This window comes from Berghia stephanieae, chromosome 3 (assembly GCF_034508935.2).
Source record: "Berghia stephanieae isolate SIO BIC M18660-M18661 chromosome 3, UCSD_Bste_1.3, whole genome shotgun sequence".
Lineage (NCBI taxonomy): Eukaryota > Metazoa > Mollusca > Gastropoda > Nudibranchia > Aeolidiidae > Berghia > Berghia stephanieae.
In genome coordinates this window covers 70,074,283-70,091,918 of record NC_088362.1, presented here as the reverse complement: position 1 = coordinate 70,091,918, position 17,636 = coordinate 70,074,283, and the positions used below count along the sequence as shown (strand labels likewise).

Sequence of the window (17,636 nt, the reverse complement as noted above, 5' to 3'; positions counted from 1 at the left end):
GACTCAACGGTACCACCTATGTACCCTTTCTCCCTCGTTTTGAAATAAAATCAAGTAATGATGAGCACAGTCAGTGATCATATGCATGACAATGACTGGAAAACTCTGGCCCTGAGGTTGTGTCCTTGGGTAAGGCACTAGACACATATTTGCGTAATGGTAGATGATGAGAACCTGGAACTGATGGATATTGTAAGAAAGCTAGTACAAAAGATATGCCTTACAAACGACAAGTTCTGTATGGAACCTAATTTCCATGTAACCTTGATGAAAATCCGGAGACAAAAATAATAATTAATCAATAATCAATTTTTCAATAAATACATTTATTCATTTTTGTTTTTCATATAACATTATGTACATTAAAACATACCAACTGACCCCGACAGCCTAATTCAACTCTCTCTCTCTCTTGTTTGTGTGTGTAAGGGGGGGGGGGGGGGGGGGGGAAGACAGGGGGACAGACGATTCACAGTTTTAACAATTTGAATGAAGAAATGGATTCTGGGCACTTTGAACTCCATTATCTCGCATACAATGAAATACGTGTCAATGAAAAATATGAATGTCTAGTGTTGTACATAGAGTGGAACATTTCCGATTGTAATGAGTCTGCAGCATATATTTATTGTATTATAGGATGTTTAACTATTAACTTTTAGCATTAACAATGAAAATCATACATCCCTCTTAAAGTTAGATATTTGTGATGTAAAAGTTGTGATGAATTACTTCTCAAAGCTATAACATGTATGGTGTATTATTACGCCAATCTGTAGTGAAAAAAAAGTTCCTTGTACATCTTCTCTAAATGCATTGTCTGCAGGCATAAAATTTAATTATGACCCCACGGATTAATCTGCAGACTAACATATCAAAACAACAAGAAAAGAGTAAAAAAAATTTATTTTTTAAAAATTGAGCTTTTATATCCACTAAATATGCTCAAAGTGCTTTACAGACGGTCCCTAACCAACAGCAACACGTAACATGTAGAATGAGACATGACGCCTGTTAGGCAATATTACAATTTTTTTTCGGACAGAGACAATGCTGTTAATGGCCAGGTACTCACTTTACACCTGAGTATGGCGAGAGATTGTGAGTAAAGGGCCTTTTCCAAGGACTCAGCTATGCGCCAAGCGAGGCTCGAACCCATGACATTCCGATCCGAAAGCTAGTGTCATACCACAAGACCACATAGCACACATGAAGAGAGTAGAAGTCATCCTTGAAGATGCTCCAAGACAAAAGTGATGTTTCTTCATTGAAACAACGCCAGTATACTTGCCTTTGATGTTTTGTTTTATATTTACTTCTCTTCCCTCAAAATATCTGTTAAGAAAAGGCGGGGAGGGGTGTGTGGGTGGATGTCACCACTTAGCCCTGCCTCACTTTAGAAAATGTAATCACAGATAGATGGGCCAAAGGATTGCATAAAAAATCCCCCAAAACTGATGCATAGCAGATAATATATATATAAAAAAAAGAATTTTTAAACAATACTTAAACACTGCAGTTGAAACCAAAATGTTACATGCATAAACCAAAAGAAAAAAAAGAAAAGAAAGAAATTTCACAGAGGAAAGAAAAAAAAAGAAAGAAAGAACAATATACGCTTCTTCTTAACTTACAGATTGCTTTCTTTTTCTTTGGAGTTGAATACTTTTAAACAATATAGTATCGAAAGTGCCTTAAAATATATTGAATTCAAATTTGAGAGTGTCGCAGGCATGGCTAAAATTTGCTAGAACTAATTCACTGATCATAAATAGATCAGCTAGTCAAAGGCCAGTTTTCAATGATGTCACCGTGTTCTGATTCCTTCAGCCACTCCATGTACTGGGCCCGAAGATCTGTGGAGTCAATAGAACATCATGTTATTACATTTGTATTTGAGGAACATATTGGTATGAATTTTTCTAAAATACTGTAGTGAAATGTAATAATATTACTACTACTACTACTACTACTACTACTACTACTACTACTACTAATAATAATATTAATAATAATGATGATGATAATAATATTAATAATAATAATAATAATAATAATAATAATAACAATAATAATAATGATGATGATGATGATGATGATGATGATGATGATGATGATAATAATAATAACATGATCAGGAAACATTACTACTACTACCACAGTTAATAAACAAGAACACAGAGATCTTGAGAGTTTTTGACAAGACGAGGATCACGTTAATTGAAGGACGAGTTTTCTGGCATAATTTTTGAAAATGTGTTTGTTTTTTTCAAAGTAAGGCAGAATCTGCTGCCAACTTTTATGAAAGAGTTAAAATGCAAGTTCTCACCTTAGGACGAGGATCACGTTAATTGAAGGACGAGTTTTCTGGCATAATTTTTAAAAATGTGTTTGTTTTTTTCAGAGTAAGGCAGAATCTGCTGCCGACTTTTATGAAAGAGTTAAAATGCAAGTTCTCATCTTAGAAGTAGGAGGATGGACAATTCCGAATGTTAAAAAATATCGGAATAAGGAAGAGATCCATAATATCATATGTGACCCACAGCTTCAAAGTGGTATTAAGTCAGAGTGAACCAGATAACAAAAGTGCATTTCAAGCAAATGATGAGAAACAGGACATTTTAGTCTTTCATACTTGAGTAAACTATTTTATTCCTCACAGAAAAATATATTTGCTAAACAAAAGTCTCATTAAAAAAAATAATTAAATTTTCACCACCTGACTCATCCCGATATGATACAGTTTGGAGACAATGGGTCACATACACATTTACTTTCTCATTGAAACCTTGATATAGGACACACCCAAACTTAACAGTTTGCAATTTATAAGACGGCCAACAAGAGATTAAAAATTTACCCCTTTTCCATGCAGCATTGCTAGATGCTTTCGCCTTGGTATTCCAAGTAGGAATATATTGATAATCCATCAATGAAATGTCTGATATCAACAGGAACCACCCAATTGTCCAACAATCGAATAATTTATAAAAAATGTTATTTGTGACTTCCACAGGCACAGAATCCTAAATTAAAATAAAAATGAAACCTTCACATGCAAGAAATCTCATGAAAAGGGAGAAAGCACAAGACAAGGATGAAAAAAGAATGATTTTACTCATTGAGGACATTACTACTTATGAGTCTGGAATTTACAGCCCAAGCCTTCTCAGAAAAGCTATCTGGGACAAGTTAAGATAAATTAACTACATTAACATTAATGAGAGCAACATTTAACTCAATACTCACACAACTTGTTTTTCTTCCACTCGTCTAAAAGTGTTTGCCTGGAGTTAACTCCCTTTGCCATCAAAGCGTTTAGCAGTATGTCTGTTTTGGGCTGCAACCTGCCAAAAAACACAAAAAAATATATTTTAAAATGTGTCATGGAATAAAATTGTATGTTTAACCCCAATATGAGAAAGAAAAAACAACCATTGTTTGAAATCAGTATTTGTTCTTTGCAAGTGTTATTTCCTTTTAAATGGCAATGTTTTCACACATGCTCATCTTCCACACTTCCTAAATTCCAGAAAATATCGGCAAATTACAAAGAAAAAGCAGTCTTTCAGAGCAAGGCGATCCATAGAACAATGAATTACGGTTATATTAAATGGACAGTTACAATTGCTAGTAGCCGTTTGCATCAGACGCTTGCCAATTAGAAAGTATTTTCTGCCAGACTTAACAACCAATTTACTTCTGGGTGGACAGAAGAGTATGTGTGCAAAATGCATTTCTTTCCTTAGAGGGTAGAGTCGTAGTACATAGTTACTGTATTAAACCAGCAGACCTAAAGCATGATGTTTTGTGAGTGCAAGACTTAACTGCTTTACCACAGCGACACACAAAGTTTGGACATGAATGGACTTCAATTCATACTTTGCAAAAAGATAGAAAACTTACTTTGCCCATGATTTCACCATGGTGGATGGGGAAAGCACAAGTGAGGATCTGAGTCTCTTGAAACCAGGAATTACTTCCCCTTCCAACAGGAAATAAGCAAACCACCGATAACAGTCAACACAATCTGGAAAAGGCAACTCTGTGGGAGGGAATTCCCAATTGCATCGGCCTGGGGAAAATACAGTAAACAATGATTTTGCCCTTTCAAATCCTTATTAGAAATGGAATTATATAATGTCTGCTTTTTTTCATCTTCCTTTTTACAAGTGAGTAATGTAGGGAAATTGAGATCTAACTAGAATAATGGAAACAAATGTAAAAACTTTCCTAACTGCTTTTCACCTAATACAGACTGAGAAAAATGGATATTTAGTTTAAAAACTAGTTCAAATGTGATGTAATACAGAGTGTTGGAAAGCTTAAAATATCTAGAATACAAGCAATGGCCTATAAAAATAAACACTTCAAAAATGAATTAAAGTAAATACTCTTTTGGTGTAATTTGAAAAGATATTATAAAGTAACATAAAGAATGAATTTTTTTTTTAATCTGTACAAGCGCCAACGTTTTTTGCATTCATTATATTTGCATGCTGTACTTTTCTCCACAGAAAAAAAAAAAATGTGCTTAACATATCATTTAATTGTGGATATAAGTTATATAAAAGGAATATTTATAACCAAAAATAAAATATCTCATGCTTAACACTTACAATTTTTAAGTTCTTACCAAAAGTCCCTGAACGATGACACAAGACGATGCCTTGAGCTTGGTCAAAGCGTGGAGGTGGGTCTTCGAGAGGTTTTGACAGGACACAATAAGATGGGGCAAGGGAGGGAAACCAGTGGGACTCAACACAGCACAAACCTGTGGAAAGTTGGAAGGAATTGGACGGTATAAAAAGATAATATTTGATACAGTCAATACCCAAAGTTGAGTCAGAAATTTAAAAATGTTTTTCTTTAGTCTGTTACTACCAACTTAGTGGTGGTTAGTTATCGAGATTTCATTAAGTCTAGTAATTCATTCTTCTTTTTCTTTTTGAAAGACCAGATGCCAGATGACTTTCTAGAGAGATGCAAACTATAACAGTCTATTTTAATCCAAGGAAACTGAATTGAATCCATGCGTCTTTGAGACCTTCAAATTGTTTCAAGTAGATTCTGCCAGTGTGAGCCATTGTGATGGAGAGATACTGTCTTTGACTCATTGCATGACATAAATAGGGTCTATGCTACAATAACACGCCTCAATGTAAGACCCTTGAAAAAGGCATTTTGAACACAGTTTCCTTTATCTACCTCACAGTGATTGTGGTGATAGATTAGTATCCTATCCAAGCAACTGTTACTTTCCGTTTATTGTTACAGAAACCATGAAAATCTATAAATAATGGGTCTTCTGGCTTTAAAAGACACCTTAAAAAATATGTCAGTAAATCCATAAAACTCACCTCTCATGTAGACTCTAGAAGTTTCCAGCATGTCCTGATAAACGACAAACTCTGGCTTGTCCATGAAGTTTTTATGAAGGACAGACTCTGGGTGGATGTAGACAGGGTCCTCTACTTGGGTAGATTGGAAGGAACCTTTCCACTTCTTGGCCTCTAGTCTGTCTACTGTGGACGGTGGTGGAGGGTTACGTCTGGAAATATAACAACAGGGAAAATTTTTGTTTGTTTGTTGCTTTAGGTCTCTTCCAACACAATTGAGGTTATATGAGAGACCGCTGAAACAAAAAAAAACAAGCAATCTAACACTAACAAAAATAGTACAAATGTAAATCAAAATCATAACCTAAAGATATCATAAGCTAAATTATAAATAACCAAGAACAAACAGGCAGAAGATTTACAGGAAAAAAAAAATATCCCCTGTCAAAAATACAATCACAAACCAAAGAAGCAGGATAGGCTAGTAAAGAGAAGAAGAAACGACATCACTATCGGATCGTACACCCTTGCGAACATCAAAGGTATATGATTCAAGGGTGATGCTCCCATCCAACCACCCGTAACAACAGGGAAAATAATCACGTGTGTGGTCCTATGAGATAACACTTGGCTTCCAACCTTAAGTCATTGATTAGTGTCCAGTGCTGAGTTGAGTCCTTGTAAAAGGCTCTTTACACTTTTCTCGTCACTTGGCTAAAACATATAAAGTTTTACCATGAGAACATTTATAGTCCCATAATCACGCCTACTGCTCTCTTGGTTACAATAGCATTTTTACGGTAAAATCAAACTCAAGAAATAAAACTTAAGAGAAAATAAAACAACACTCACCTGGACACATGGTCAGCCAGGCCACCTAGCACAACCTTTCTGACAGAAAGAATCTGGTCATCCGTAGGGGGAGGGAGGTTTGGATCCACAACTAAATCAATGCCACCGTCTCCTCCACCATATGCAGCATTGACTGGGAAATCAGAAGAAAAAAAAATCATGTATATATTGTGCATATTATTAAAACAAAAATGCTATTTGACAAATGACAGCCTAAGAAAACAGGTATGGGTCAGGGGTAGTAGATGTCCTGTCATGAACTCAATGTCCAGGAGTTTGTTATTATCAGTCCAAGAGACAATGATATTGTACGCAATTCAAACTTAAAAAAAAAAAACAACAACAAAAAAAAACAACATCCTTCTCTCTTACAAAAAATGTTGCAAAGGCTAGCTTAATAGTGGTTACAACAGAACAGAGAATAATTTATTGACAGCTATGAAAACAGCCATGATTATAAACATCATTTTATCTCCAAAAAGTAAACAATTAAATTAACATGAAACACTTGGACAAATGAAAGTGAGGTAAAATCATTTGAATATAAAAGAGAAAGAAAAGAGAAAGAAGACGAATACTAAAAAAAATAAAAAAGGATCTTTTTAATTCACTGATTTTTTTTTTTTCAACAGTTTCTGGTCAGTGATGAATGATGCTATAGGGACATTTATTATGCAAAATACAGTACAATATTAGTGTCATTTTTAGGGGTATTTTAATGAATACCATTATCCACCACATTATGATGAAATTCCATCTATACCACCAAAAGGATATTTTAAAGAACAAAGTGGCAATGGAAAAATAAAAGCCTGGACCTTTGAAGATCACAAAACAAACATCATTGAAGCATGTGTCAGAAACAATATTTGTTTTGAAATACCTATTTCAACCACAAAAAATTACAGGCACTTCTTTGTTAAAACAGTCGCTGACTGGAACAGTCTTGATAACTTTTATAATAAATTTGGCATTATTGCGAAAATTCCACAACAGACTAGGTTCACTGACTGCATAGTCAAAAAACAGGCCACTGCATCAAGACAAATTGGTACTGCAGTGTAGGATACAGAAACAGATGAGCCTCCTGATGGAGGTGTTCAAATGATTGAGATGTAACTGTACCTGTATAAAATTCATACTATTATGAACACTCAGTCGAAGCCAAATGCATTGTAAATATTTTTTTGTGAAAAGCCTGAGGTTAACACACCTAATCTGAAAGACCATTAAATTTATCAATTATCATATAAAGGAGCAAACCTGCATTGGTCAGCTGCATCCTAAGTTTTCTGATTTCTCCCATGGCTTTGGTTCGAACCCCAATCTGGTGACAAAACGAAGGAGAGCATCCTTCAGCTGCGCAAGCTCCCACCACTGACAGGAGAACCATCATGTCACCAAGCAGCATAGAATGACCCTGAGGATGAGTAAAAATGAACAATAAGTTACCTATTTAATGTAACTGAATTTCTTTAAAATTAGAACAAAATACAACCCCACTCCAATCTTCTGGAAAGGGTAAATTAAAGATTGGGAGAACGTCTAATTTTCTAGCTTAATATTGTTAATTGTTAATTCATTTAAATTAAGAATTTGGTTCAACCTTACTTCCGCAAGATAGTTTAAAAATCAAAACAAAACAAACATACCACTAATCTTGATTTGAAGATTTCTCTTTTGGCAAGCTTCAACTTGAGTTGTTCTTTGTCCTGACACAAAAGGAATAAATATTACATGATTAAATAGGGTAGGATATTGTATAAAAGCCATGCCATGGATGACAATTAAAAATGACTAATGTTAAGTTTTCAATATGCAAAAGTCTCTTGGGGTATAATTACCAAGGCATTTTCATATCTAATGTAGTATCAAATTACAAATGTAATGCAAGAGAGATGGTGGCTATCATACATCACAAAGTGCTTAATACAAACTCCCAACACACTAAGTAACAAAGTGCTTCTCTTTTCGGTTCATTGGAGACTTAAATAAAATAAAAGCAATGTGTGGTATATAGCAATTATATGGTATAATGATAACAGATAATTATCAATTTCTATTCCAAAATAGCTTACCTCCCCTTCAAAATCAGCTGGCTGGATGGAGTTTTCAAAAACTTCCGGCACTGACAGTGCTGAAACTAGTGCCACCACATATGGCATAATGTTGAATTCCTTGGCCAACACCAACATTTTGGCATATCGGGGTGACACAGGAAATGCTGACATGGTCACTCCAAGGTCAGTAATGATAGGGCTCCGTGCTGGAAATGGATTTATTTACACGATGTCAGTTATAGTAGTCATTTGTCTAATATGTGACTTTATGAGAAAATTATGCACATCTTGAAGGACCATATGAGATAAGTCATTTCATGGAAATCATTATTTTTCCCCCGTACGTATGTTTTTATATTTTAAGTTTGATAAGTAACAAACTGTCATTACAAATTTGTTTATTTTAATCATTTCCAACATCAGATGAAATTAACATATGACAAAAAGATTTTCTTTAAACAAGTTTCCCCCTATTCTTTCAGGCTAATTAACAGTTTGTCTGAGACCATATTAGATTAAAACTTATTCAAAACAAAAAGTTGAAAGAGCCCCAAAAAATCAGGAAGATTTGTATGTTGATTATAAACAATAAACTCAAAAAATAAAATAAAATAATAATAATAATAATCTCCAAACACATGTCCCACCTCTATCAGTCATTAGATTCAAAATTTGACCAGGTGTCATAAAAATCATTTAAATCTTGGACCACAGGGACCATTTTAGAATAACTGCACTTCAATACCTATGAAATATATTTACTAAAGTGCATGTTGAATTATTAAATTCATTTCAGCGACTCAAAATTGACAGCAACAAACGTTTCCCAACTCTGGACAGAAGTACGCTTCAAGAGATTTTCAATCGAGCTACCAATTCGCTACTCGACAGACATGAAAAAAAATCTGATATGTAGCATATACATATCTGGTCAATTATTTGTCAGCTCAACCTATTGAACTATTGAACTTTCAATAATAAGTGAGTCAAATGAACTGAGGTTTATTTTCTCAGCAATTGGAAACGTAATTAGAAAGTCACAACAATTGTCTCACCTGTTTTCACGTCTTGCATTCGTTTACTTACGGCCAAGTCCTTCAAAGCCCCAAGGGAGACAAGAAGTTTCTCAGCAGCCTGCAAGAAGGAATTAAGAAGATGATGGTGATGATGATGGCTTGGAGGTCATATTGATAATCATTAAGATGGTTGTGGAGGTGATGATGCTGATGATACAAAAAATGTGGAAGAAGAAGGGTAGACTAAATTGAAAGGGGAAGATATGTCCAGTCAATTTTATTTTACCACTTCATTCATGCACTATTCATCATATATGGTCTCACAACCAAGAAAAGAAGAAAAAAAATCCATTCAAAAGGCTAAGACAAATAGTAAAAGCTGAATGATCCTGACACTAGATACTTGGTTACTCACCATGATCTGCTCAGAGTCAGGAGGTGTTGGGAAAGGAAAGTTGGCCACTTTGTCAATCCTCATACTCTGTGGAATATTATTTTTTTTTTATAGAAAGGAAGATGGGTGAGTGATGGTATCAAAACTAAACTTTATATATTTAATTTTTTAATTCAAAATGATAACATTCTTCTGAACTCTTTCAAAATGTCTTCTTCTTATTCTTGTGTTCCCCAAAGGTAGATTAAAGCTGGATTCTGATGCTGGTAACGAATTCCATGACATAGTCCTCCGAAAGTCATAGGCATTGTCATAGTTTCATTCTGATATCTGAGACTTGAGGCCAGCATCTGTATCTATCCATGGCACAGTTTCATAATTTAAATTTAACTGTATCAGCCCAAAAATTAGATTCAAATTGATTGAGCCTAAAAGAGTCAACATAGCCTAAGTTGTAAGTGATACAGCCCTACATACGTATACCCAAGGAAAATCATCAAAAAGTTTTTGATATACCTTCATTTGTAGGACTAAATCATCTAAGGGCCTTCGTGTGATTTCAGGAGGAGCAAATTGTGAAAAGTCTTCAAACACAGCTGATGAATATAACCTGGAAACAAAAAGTAAAATGACTCATTACAACACAAAATGGAAACCTACATTTTGTATAGTACAAACATAATTAAGTAACAGACATTCAGGGCTGTCCGACTTCTACGGTTGCAGTACAAATTGGATGGCAATAATTGCTTTCTACCCTCTGAATAAGACATTGGTATTTGACAGGGCAACACATAAGAACAATAAATATTTAAAGTTTTACTATTGCCACAGAATTGGCATATGTGATCTATTAAGGTCATTGTTCTCGCTTTGATGATTTTGTCAACAGAGAAATGGTAAAGGTATATTTAAAAGTTTTAGTGAAATGGTTTCATTACTCCAATATTTCCTTTAATAAACATCATATTTAACTTTCATTAGAAATTTTATGCAAGCTATAAGATGCTTGTAACAAATAATCCATTTTAATATCAAGTTCAAAACAATTTATAATCCATATGTGGACAGCATTAATCTAACATATAAATGTCACATGCAGTCTTATGAGAACTTATTTGATTTAGGACTAATCTACATAAAAGTGCCAGTCTCTAAAAGACGGATGACATGAGTAATACAGCATTCCCAATCATCAAGGTCAATCTACTGTTTTACCAGTTAACCATAAGTGCTGAAATGAACAATGATGGTTAAAAAAAGATGTTAATTAAAAAAACTTGGTCATGAAAATGTGTAATCCTCCTAAACCCATACCAACCTACAAAAGGGATTGTTTGATGAACAATATATGGCCGATTGAAGTTTTCATAGATGATGAAACCTCCATATTTCCTGCTTCTTCTTCTTCTATTAAATCCAATCCACAAATCTACTATGAACATATTTAATCATGGCCTTTACAAAACGATATGAATTGAAAAGCTGTGCTACCTTTTAAAAGGCGGACTTCAGTCTTTGTACAATGTTAGCTAGTTACAAATGCTGAAAATTTGTTGGATAATCAAACAGCTGATAATCTGGATAAGGAACCTGGCAGAAGGTTCTATCAATATCTCACCTGTAGCAGTGTCCAGGCCCTAGACGTCCAGCCCTCCCAGCTCTTTGGTCAGCAGATGCCTTGGACACCCACGTTACTTGGAAAGTGGAAACTCCTGTCACTTTGTCAAAGAACTTGGTCTTGGTCTATCAAAGGTTGAGAGATAGAAAAAAAGCCTTATGTAAAGCACACTTAAGTCCAATGACATCCTCTTATGCATTTTAATGTGTACAGACATTGCATGAAGGAAACTTAAAAAAAAAAAAAACAAACAAAAAACCCCCACAAAAAAACAAGTGTCAAAATTTATGAAAGGCTAACCAATTTGAAATTTATACCAAAAGTTTTAAAAAGTAGAATCTTTACTAATTGAAAAATAAAAAAGGGGATACAATCAAAATGAATTTGTACCATTAAAATTTAAATACTACATTAAGAGCTAAAAATTATATTACATTAAATGCAGGCCTGTAGGTCTATATCTTAGAGAAATTGAAGTGGTAGTGAAAGATAATATGACAAATAGCGACTGATCATTACCTTTCCAGAGTCAACAACATAGCGAATGTTGGGGATAGTAAGAGATGTCTCAGCAACATTAGTGGCTACAACACACAATCTGCAACCTTCTGGTGGAGCTTCAAACACCTGATTGAAAGAACAAAATATATCTTAATTCCTTAAATGACACAAGGCTTATTCAAAGCTATTGCTACCCAAAATCTAAGCTAAAATTCAAAATACATGTAATGAAATTCAAATTGGAAGCACCTACTTTTCTTTTCTACATAGATTTGTTTAAAATTCAGAATTTCGCCCACCTTTTACCCTGTAAATATCAACTTTATCTGCATAAGTATCAAACCAAAACATTGTAAGGGACAAATAATTCAGAAATCAAATTTTACGTTTATAATCTCTACGAATGTCAAATATAACCATGGCTAACAATTATGGATAAAATATCTAGATTTAAATTACATGTATCAATATATATTGATAACATGTAAAAAAAAAAAGCCTTTCAAATATCAAGAAAACAAGAGGGGAGATAAATACAGTGACCTACCCTTGCTTGTTTGTCACTGGAGAGAAGAGAGAATAATGGCAACAAGTAGAGAGGGTTGGCAGGATCTGGTTTGTCTTCTTGAAAAATGGCTCTCTGTTGAAAAAGAGAAAACACAGCTGATCAACTCGGTATTGAAAATCTCCCTTAAGTTATAGACTCACAAATCCAAAAACAGATGATGTAAACATTTCAAATTTCCTATTTTTCAAGAGATGAGTGTATGATGAATTTGTCAGATGAATAAATATCTATATCAGCTCACTAATTTCAAATTTTATGACAAATTTATTTTTCACCCACGCCGTCAAGAAAAGAGAAACTCAAAATGTTCATATCATTTGTCTTAGTACAAACTTGATTAAACTGAAGTTTATATTCAACTTCAATTCTTTGTTCTTACTTTTTCGAGCTTTTGACAACAACAAGATTTTCCAAAATTATTACAACTACACATAATAATTAAGTAAAAAAATAAAAATAAAACAGAAAGAATAACCAAAACATCTGTTGTTAATTATCTAGTTAGATTACAAAGTTTGACAGCACTGATTGATAAGAAAGGATCTGAAATAATTATATTAAACTTGAGTCAAATCTCTGTGACTGCTCTCTTTGTGAAAACAGCGAAGTCTCTATTCAGATAAATTTTAGAAGAAACTATTATTTGAACAGATTTGAATAAGCTCAATCCCTTCTATCTTAATTGTCTAAAGCTTAATCAAACATAATTTTCGAATTTCTTATTGCAAATGAGTTATAGTTACCAATTCCTCCTCTTCCTCTTCATCTTCAAAATCATCATCATCGTCAATGCCCAAGGCTCCAAAATTCTCAGCTTCTTCATCCTCTGGTACCACTGAGTAACTTTTGAAAACACAAATATTATTGTTTAATACAAGTGGATGTGAAAAGATATTGAAAAATATGGTCAATCACAAAAACAAAAATAACATGGAAAAAAAGAAACCTGTATTAATTTGTTGCAAGATTTCTATCAAATACAAATCACCACTTTAAATGCTTTTCAAACATAGTGTATGATTCAAACAGAGAAATAGTTCTACCATTGAGTAAAAAAAAAAAAACCCCAAAAAGCAACAAAAAACAAAACAATTTCATCAAATTTCTTGCAATTATGATTAAAAATTTGAATTTGGTATGGCACTTGGTCTGTGTTGGGTAGGTCCTGAATTTGAGTCCTATTGAGGCTAATGCAGAATTAAGTCTTTGGAAAAGACTCATAGTCTCTCACCAAAATGAGGTGTAAAATGAGTGTCTGGTCAATAATACTGTTGAAAAAAATGTAGAAATTGTGCCTTACATCTCTTTTGCTTCATCCTTCACATGTTAAACTGTTGTTGTTAGCTTGAGACCACATATTAAGCACTCTGAACAATATAGAGGATAATGTGCTGTATCAAATTTCACATTTATAAGCAGCAAGCCTGGTGAAAAGTTAACGAGACACTTTTTTTCTCTCTCTAGTTATCATGTTTTTTTGGTTTTTTTTTGTTTTTGAGGGTTTTACGGCGCTTGCAACACATTAAGGTCATATCAGCGCCAGTGAAAAGGAAGAAATGGGATAGTAAAAAGTTATAGAATTCAATTAAAGCACCCAAGAAAAGGTAAGACAAATGGGAATTTGTTCAAATAGGAAACAGATGTAGATTCCAAGAGCACACCATCAAAGTACTTAGTTTGAGATCACCTAAAAGTCTCACCCAGACACAAGCACAGGTCCCCACAAAGAGGAATACACTCAAATGTTAACAAATCAAATATAACATGTAAATAAAATATAATACAGTACATAACAGAGAGATGATTTACAAGGAAAAAAATATCATCTCCCAAAGCAATAACTATACATTCGACTGTTTCCCTCTCAGCCAAGGACTCCGACCAAGGTCAGGACAAAACCAAGCAATCTCACTCCAAGACAAAGACAGAAGGCAAATGGAAAACAGATAAGAGGGGATAGAAGACACAGCAAGTACCTCCAAGCCCACTATGGGAAGTAGGAACCCCACCCAGCTCTCCAGTTATCACATAAACTTTCAATCCAAAGAAATAATGTTTTTTTTTTTTGTTTTTAAGGGTTTTACGGCGCTTGCAACACATTTAGGTTATATCAGCACCAGTAAAAAGGAAGAAAATGGGATAGTAAAAAGTTCTAGAATTACAATTAAAGCACCCAAGAAAAAGTAAGACATAGGGGAACTGGGAACAAATAGGGATCAGATGTAGATTCTGAGAGCATACCACCAATGCACCTAGCTTGAGAACACCTATAAGTCTCATTCAGACACAAGCACAAAATCCAACAAAGAGGAATACACTCAAATGCCTACATTATACATTAAAATAACAATAATACATTACAGAGAGATGATTTACAAGGAAAAAAATACCATCTCCCAAAACGATAACTATGCATTTGACTGTTTCCCTCCCATCCAGGACTCCGGCCAGGGCCAGGACAAAACCAAGTAATCTCATGCCAAGACAAAGACAGAAAGCAAGTTGGAAAACAGATATAAGGGGATAGAAGACACAGTATGTACCCCCCTGCCCACTATGGGAGGTCACCAAAGAAATAAAGACGACAGACAAATCGCTTAAATATGTTGAGATCTTGCTGGTGGATGGCAATATGAAAAGACAATTTATATGATTGATTGCCTTGGTGATGAGGGCAGTAGTACACAAATTACAATTATTTATTCACAAAATAATAAATAATCCACAAAACTCTTCTGGATGGAAAGTATAAGGCGGATTCTAAAGAATATAACGAAACAGCAAAAAAATTTATTTAAACTGTTATTTCTCATGTCCATATCTATTCTGTTTCATATGTGATACTTTTTTCTTGTTTGTATTGTTACAAGGAATCTAATTAAGCAAGAAAATGTGTTTTGCTATTTTTTTTGGTACTTGTACAGACAATTTATGTTTGTTCGAAATCACTTATTCCTGATTACGGCATTTACTATTTCTATGAGACAGTATTGAATTACCTAAAAAAAATGTGAAGGGCCAGTTTGTGTTCCAAATTAAGCTCCTTCCTGTAGAAAATGACTTAGAATGTGCTATTTAAAAAAAAAGAAGCAATTGTCGTCAAAAGAGAAAAAAATAGGTTAAAAAAAAAAATTTTTAGAACCGCGTTCCCTGATGGGGACCTCTTCATTTTTCGTTGAAAATAAAGTTTACCACACAAAAAGGGTAAAAAGCTGATTTGTTTTTTTTTTAATTAAAAAATTTATCATCGTTTTTATCACAAGACTGTTGCGTGGCCTGATTATGAATTATATCGAACACGGAAAAAACAGAAGGATTTTGAAATAACTGGGCCACAAAATAATAGGGTAAGCAATATTATTGGTATAAAGTTGTAATATTTTAATTGTTAATAAACAAATTATTTTACATTTTTTGGGAGATGGGCGTGTCTGTAAATTTTAGAGGATTTATATTTTGGGGTTATAATGATAAACTTGATTTTTTTTTAGAACTTTTGACTGGAGAATTTTTTAGCAGGATTTGGGGGTTGGGCGGTGGTAATTGACATCATTCTTATACTCATCTATTCGTGACTCTTGTAACAGATGATGGTAATATGATGCTACCTGTACATTGATGAGCATGGAGCATGCAGAGAAATTCAATGTGTACATTGCTCTTTGAAACAACTTACCATCTTTCAATAAATCCTTATGTATGCCCTTTTCTTCCATAAGCCACCCACTGAATATTTTATTTTTATTTCAACTAGCGACTCACAATCTGTATGATTGGTGAACGTGTTCTCCTGCTTACAACTTTATTATTACACTTAAAGTCCAGAGAATATAGCACAGTAGAATATAATATTAATTTTTTTCCATTTTAAGGTTGTCAACCCACGCCGTGGAAGGACTGTCAAAAGATGGATTCTATGCCATCTGCTACATCAAGAGCCCTTCTGGATCTTTTCTCCAGGGCCCAGAGTGTGGCAGATCATATCCGGGACTATATAGAGAAAAAAATAGAGCCGCCCAAAAAGGATAAGAGAGGTCATGTCTTTTTGCCATTATTTTTTCACAAGTACCATTGTTTTAATAAAAGTAATAAAAACTGTTTAAACCCTTAAGCAATAGTTGTATTCATTTATTTAAATCTTTTAAAAATGTTTAAGGACTTATGGAGTCATAATACATCAATTTATTTGAGTTGAGTGTGTTTAAATAAGGTTCATCTTATAATGTCATATCATACTGCAGGGGTAGGTAACTCTTTGGGCTTATACACTGGTGTCAATGTGCTCTAGCTCAAGATATTTATATTTTCTGAAAGCGCCTAAAATTCTCTTTCAAATGATACCAAATATGAAATATTCACTAATTTTGAAATTTGGCCAAATTTGGTCTGAAAAAAGAAATCCTGAAACATGCTATTTAGAATCCGCCATATACAAGAAAAGAAATATTTCTTATTTAACAATAATCATGTGAGTATCTGGTTAATGGAGAACTTGAGAATGAAACAGTAAGATTTGTGTAGTTTGTTTTATGGTTATATTACCATAATCATTTTCAAAGTTATAGAACAGAATGAGACTCAGACTAAGACTCACTTGTCCAAGCTGATCTGTGGAGTTGTCTTGATTTGAGTCATCTTCTCCTTCACTTTCCTTCTAATCTCTTGTCTAGATTCTTTCTTTACTGGTTCACTAGATTCTGGTTGGAATTTAAAATAAGCTAATGAGAGGAGGAAAAAAAGTGAATTAAGGAGGAGGAGAAGGAGGAGGGGCTGGGGGGGAGATAGCGAGAGAGAGAGAGAGAGAGAGAGAGAGAGAGAGAGAGAGAGATGGAGAGAGAGAGAGATGGAGAGAGAGAGAGATGGAGAGAGAGAGAGAGAGAGAGATACAACTACAACAAACAAAACAAAGCAAACATTCACTTGCAAATTCTAAAGAAAAAAAATAAAATTTGCACTCTGACCCATTTAAAAATGTCTATATTTACTTTAATATCAAAAATGACCATTATCTCACACACTTTGGAAACATTGTCCTAAACTAAATGTTTAATGACAGGATTTAAAAACAACTTTAAAATAAAAAGAGAAGAAAATAAAGAAAACAAAAGAGAAAAAAACTCACAAAATTTTACAGGCAACTCACCTTTTCCTTTGACATTATTTCCCCCTTCAATGTATGGAAACATTCTTCTTAGCTTTCGAATGAGACTGTGTATTTCCTGTTGGCCTGTAACAAATACTAGAATGCCACCTTCAGGTAGAGTACGATGGATCTTACAAACCTG

At 33.9% G+C, this 17,636-nt stretch overlaps 1 protein-coding gene across 6 annotated transcripts in view; it reads right to left on the bottom strand.

The window, feature by feature from the left end:
* Nucleotides 1-309: 309 nt before the first annotated feature.
* Nucleotides 310-17,636, bottom strand: part of LOC144968334 (putative ATP-dependent RNA helicase DHX37) — a 47,865-nt gene continuing 30,538 nt past the window's right edge. For all 6 annotated transcript variants that reach the window (XM_078906601.1, XM_078906604.1, XM_078906606.1 and 3 more), the window contains 18 exons: nucleotides 17,495-17,633; nucleotides 16,946-17,048; nucleotides 13,095-13,194; nucleotides 12,331-12,423; nucleotides 11,802-11,909; nucleotides 11,283-11,407; nucleotides 10,178-10,271; nucleotides 9,683-9,748; nucleotides 9,307-9,385; nucleotides 8,270-8,457; nucleotides 7,844-7,903; nucleotides 7,455-7,611; nucleotides 6,192-6,324; nucleotides 5,361-5,551; nucleotides 4,637-4,774; nucleotides 3,907-4,075; nucleotides 3,250-3,347; nucleotides 310-1,856 (listed from right to left, as the gene is read on the bottom strand). In XM_078906601.1, the coding sequence (XP_078762727.1) occupies nucleotides 1,777-1,856; nucleotides 3,250-3,347; nucleotides 3,907-4,075; nucleotides 4,637-4,774; nucleotides 5,361-5,551; nucleotides 6,192-6,324; nucleotides 7,455-7,611; nucleotides 7,844-7,903; nucleotides 8,270-8,457; nucleotides 9,307-9,385; nucleotides 9,683-9,748; nucleotides 10,178-10,271; nucleotides 11,283-11,407; nucleotides 11,802-11,909; nucleotides 12,331-12,423; nucleotides 13,095-13,194; nucleotides 16,946-17,048; nucleotides 17,495-17,633 (2,121 nt within the window). In that variant the 3' untranslated portion in view covers nucleotides 310-1,776. The remainder of the gene's footprint in view (nucleotides 1,857-3,249; nucleotides 3,348-3,906; nucleotides 4,076-4,636; nucleotides 4,775-5,360; nucleotides 5,552-6,191; nucleotides 6,325-7,454; nucleotides 7,612-7,843; nucleotides 7,904-8,269; nucleotides 8,458-9,306; nucleotides 9,386-9,682; nucleotides 9,749-10,177; nucleotides 10,272-11,282; nucleotides 11,408-11,801; nucleotides 11,910-12,330; nucleotides 12,424-13,094; nucleotides 13,195-16,945; nucleotides 17,049-17,494; nucleotides 17,634-17,636) is intronic.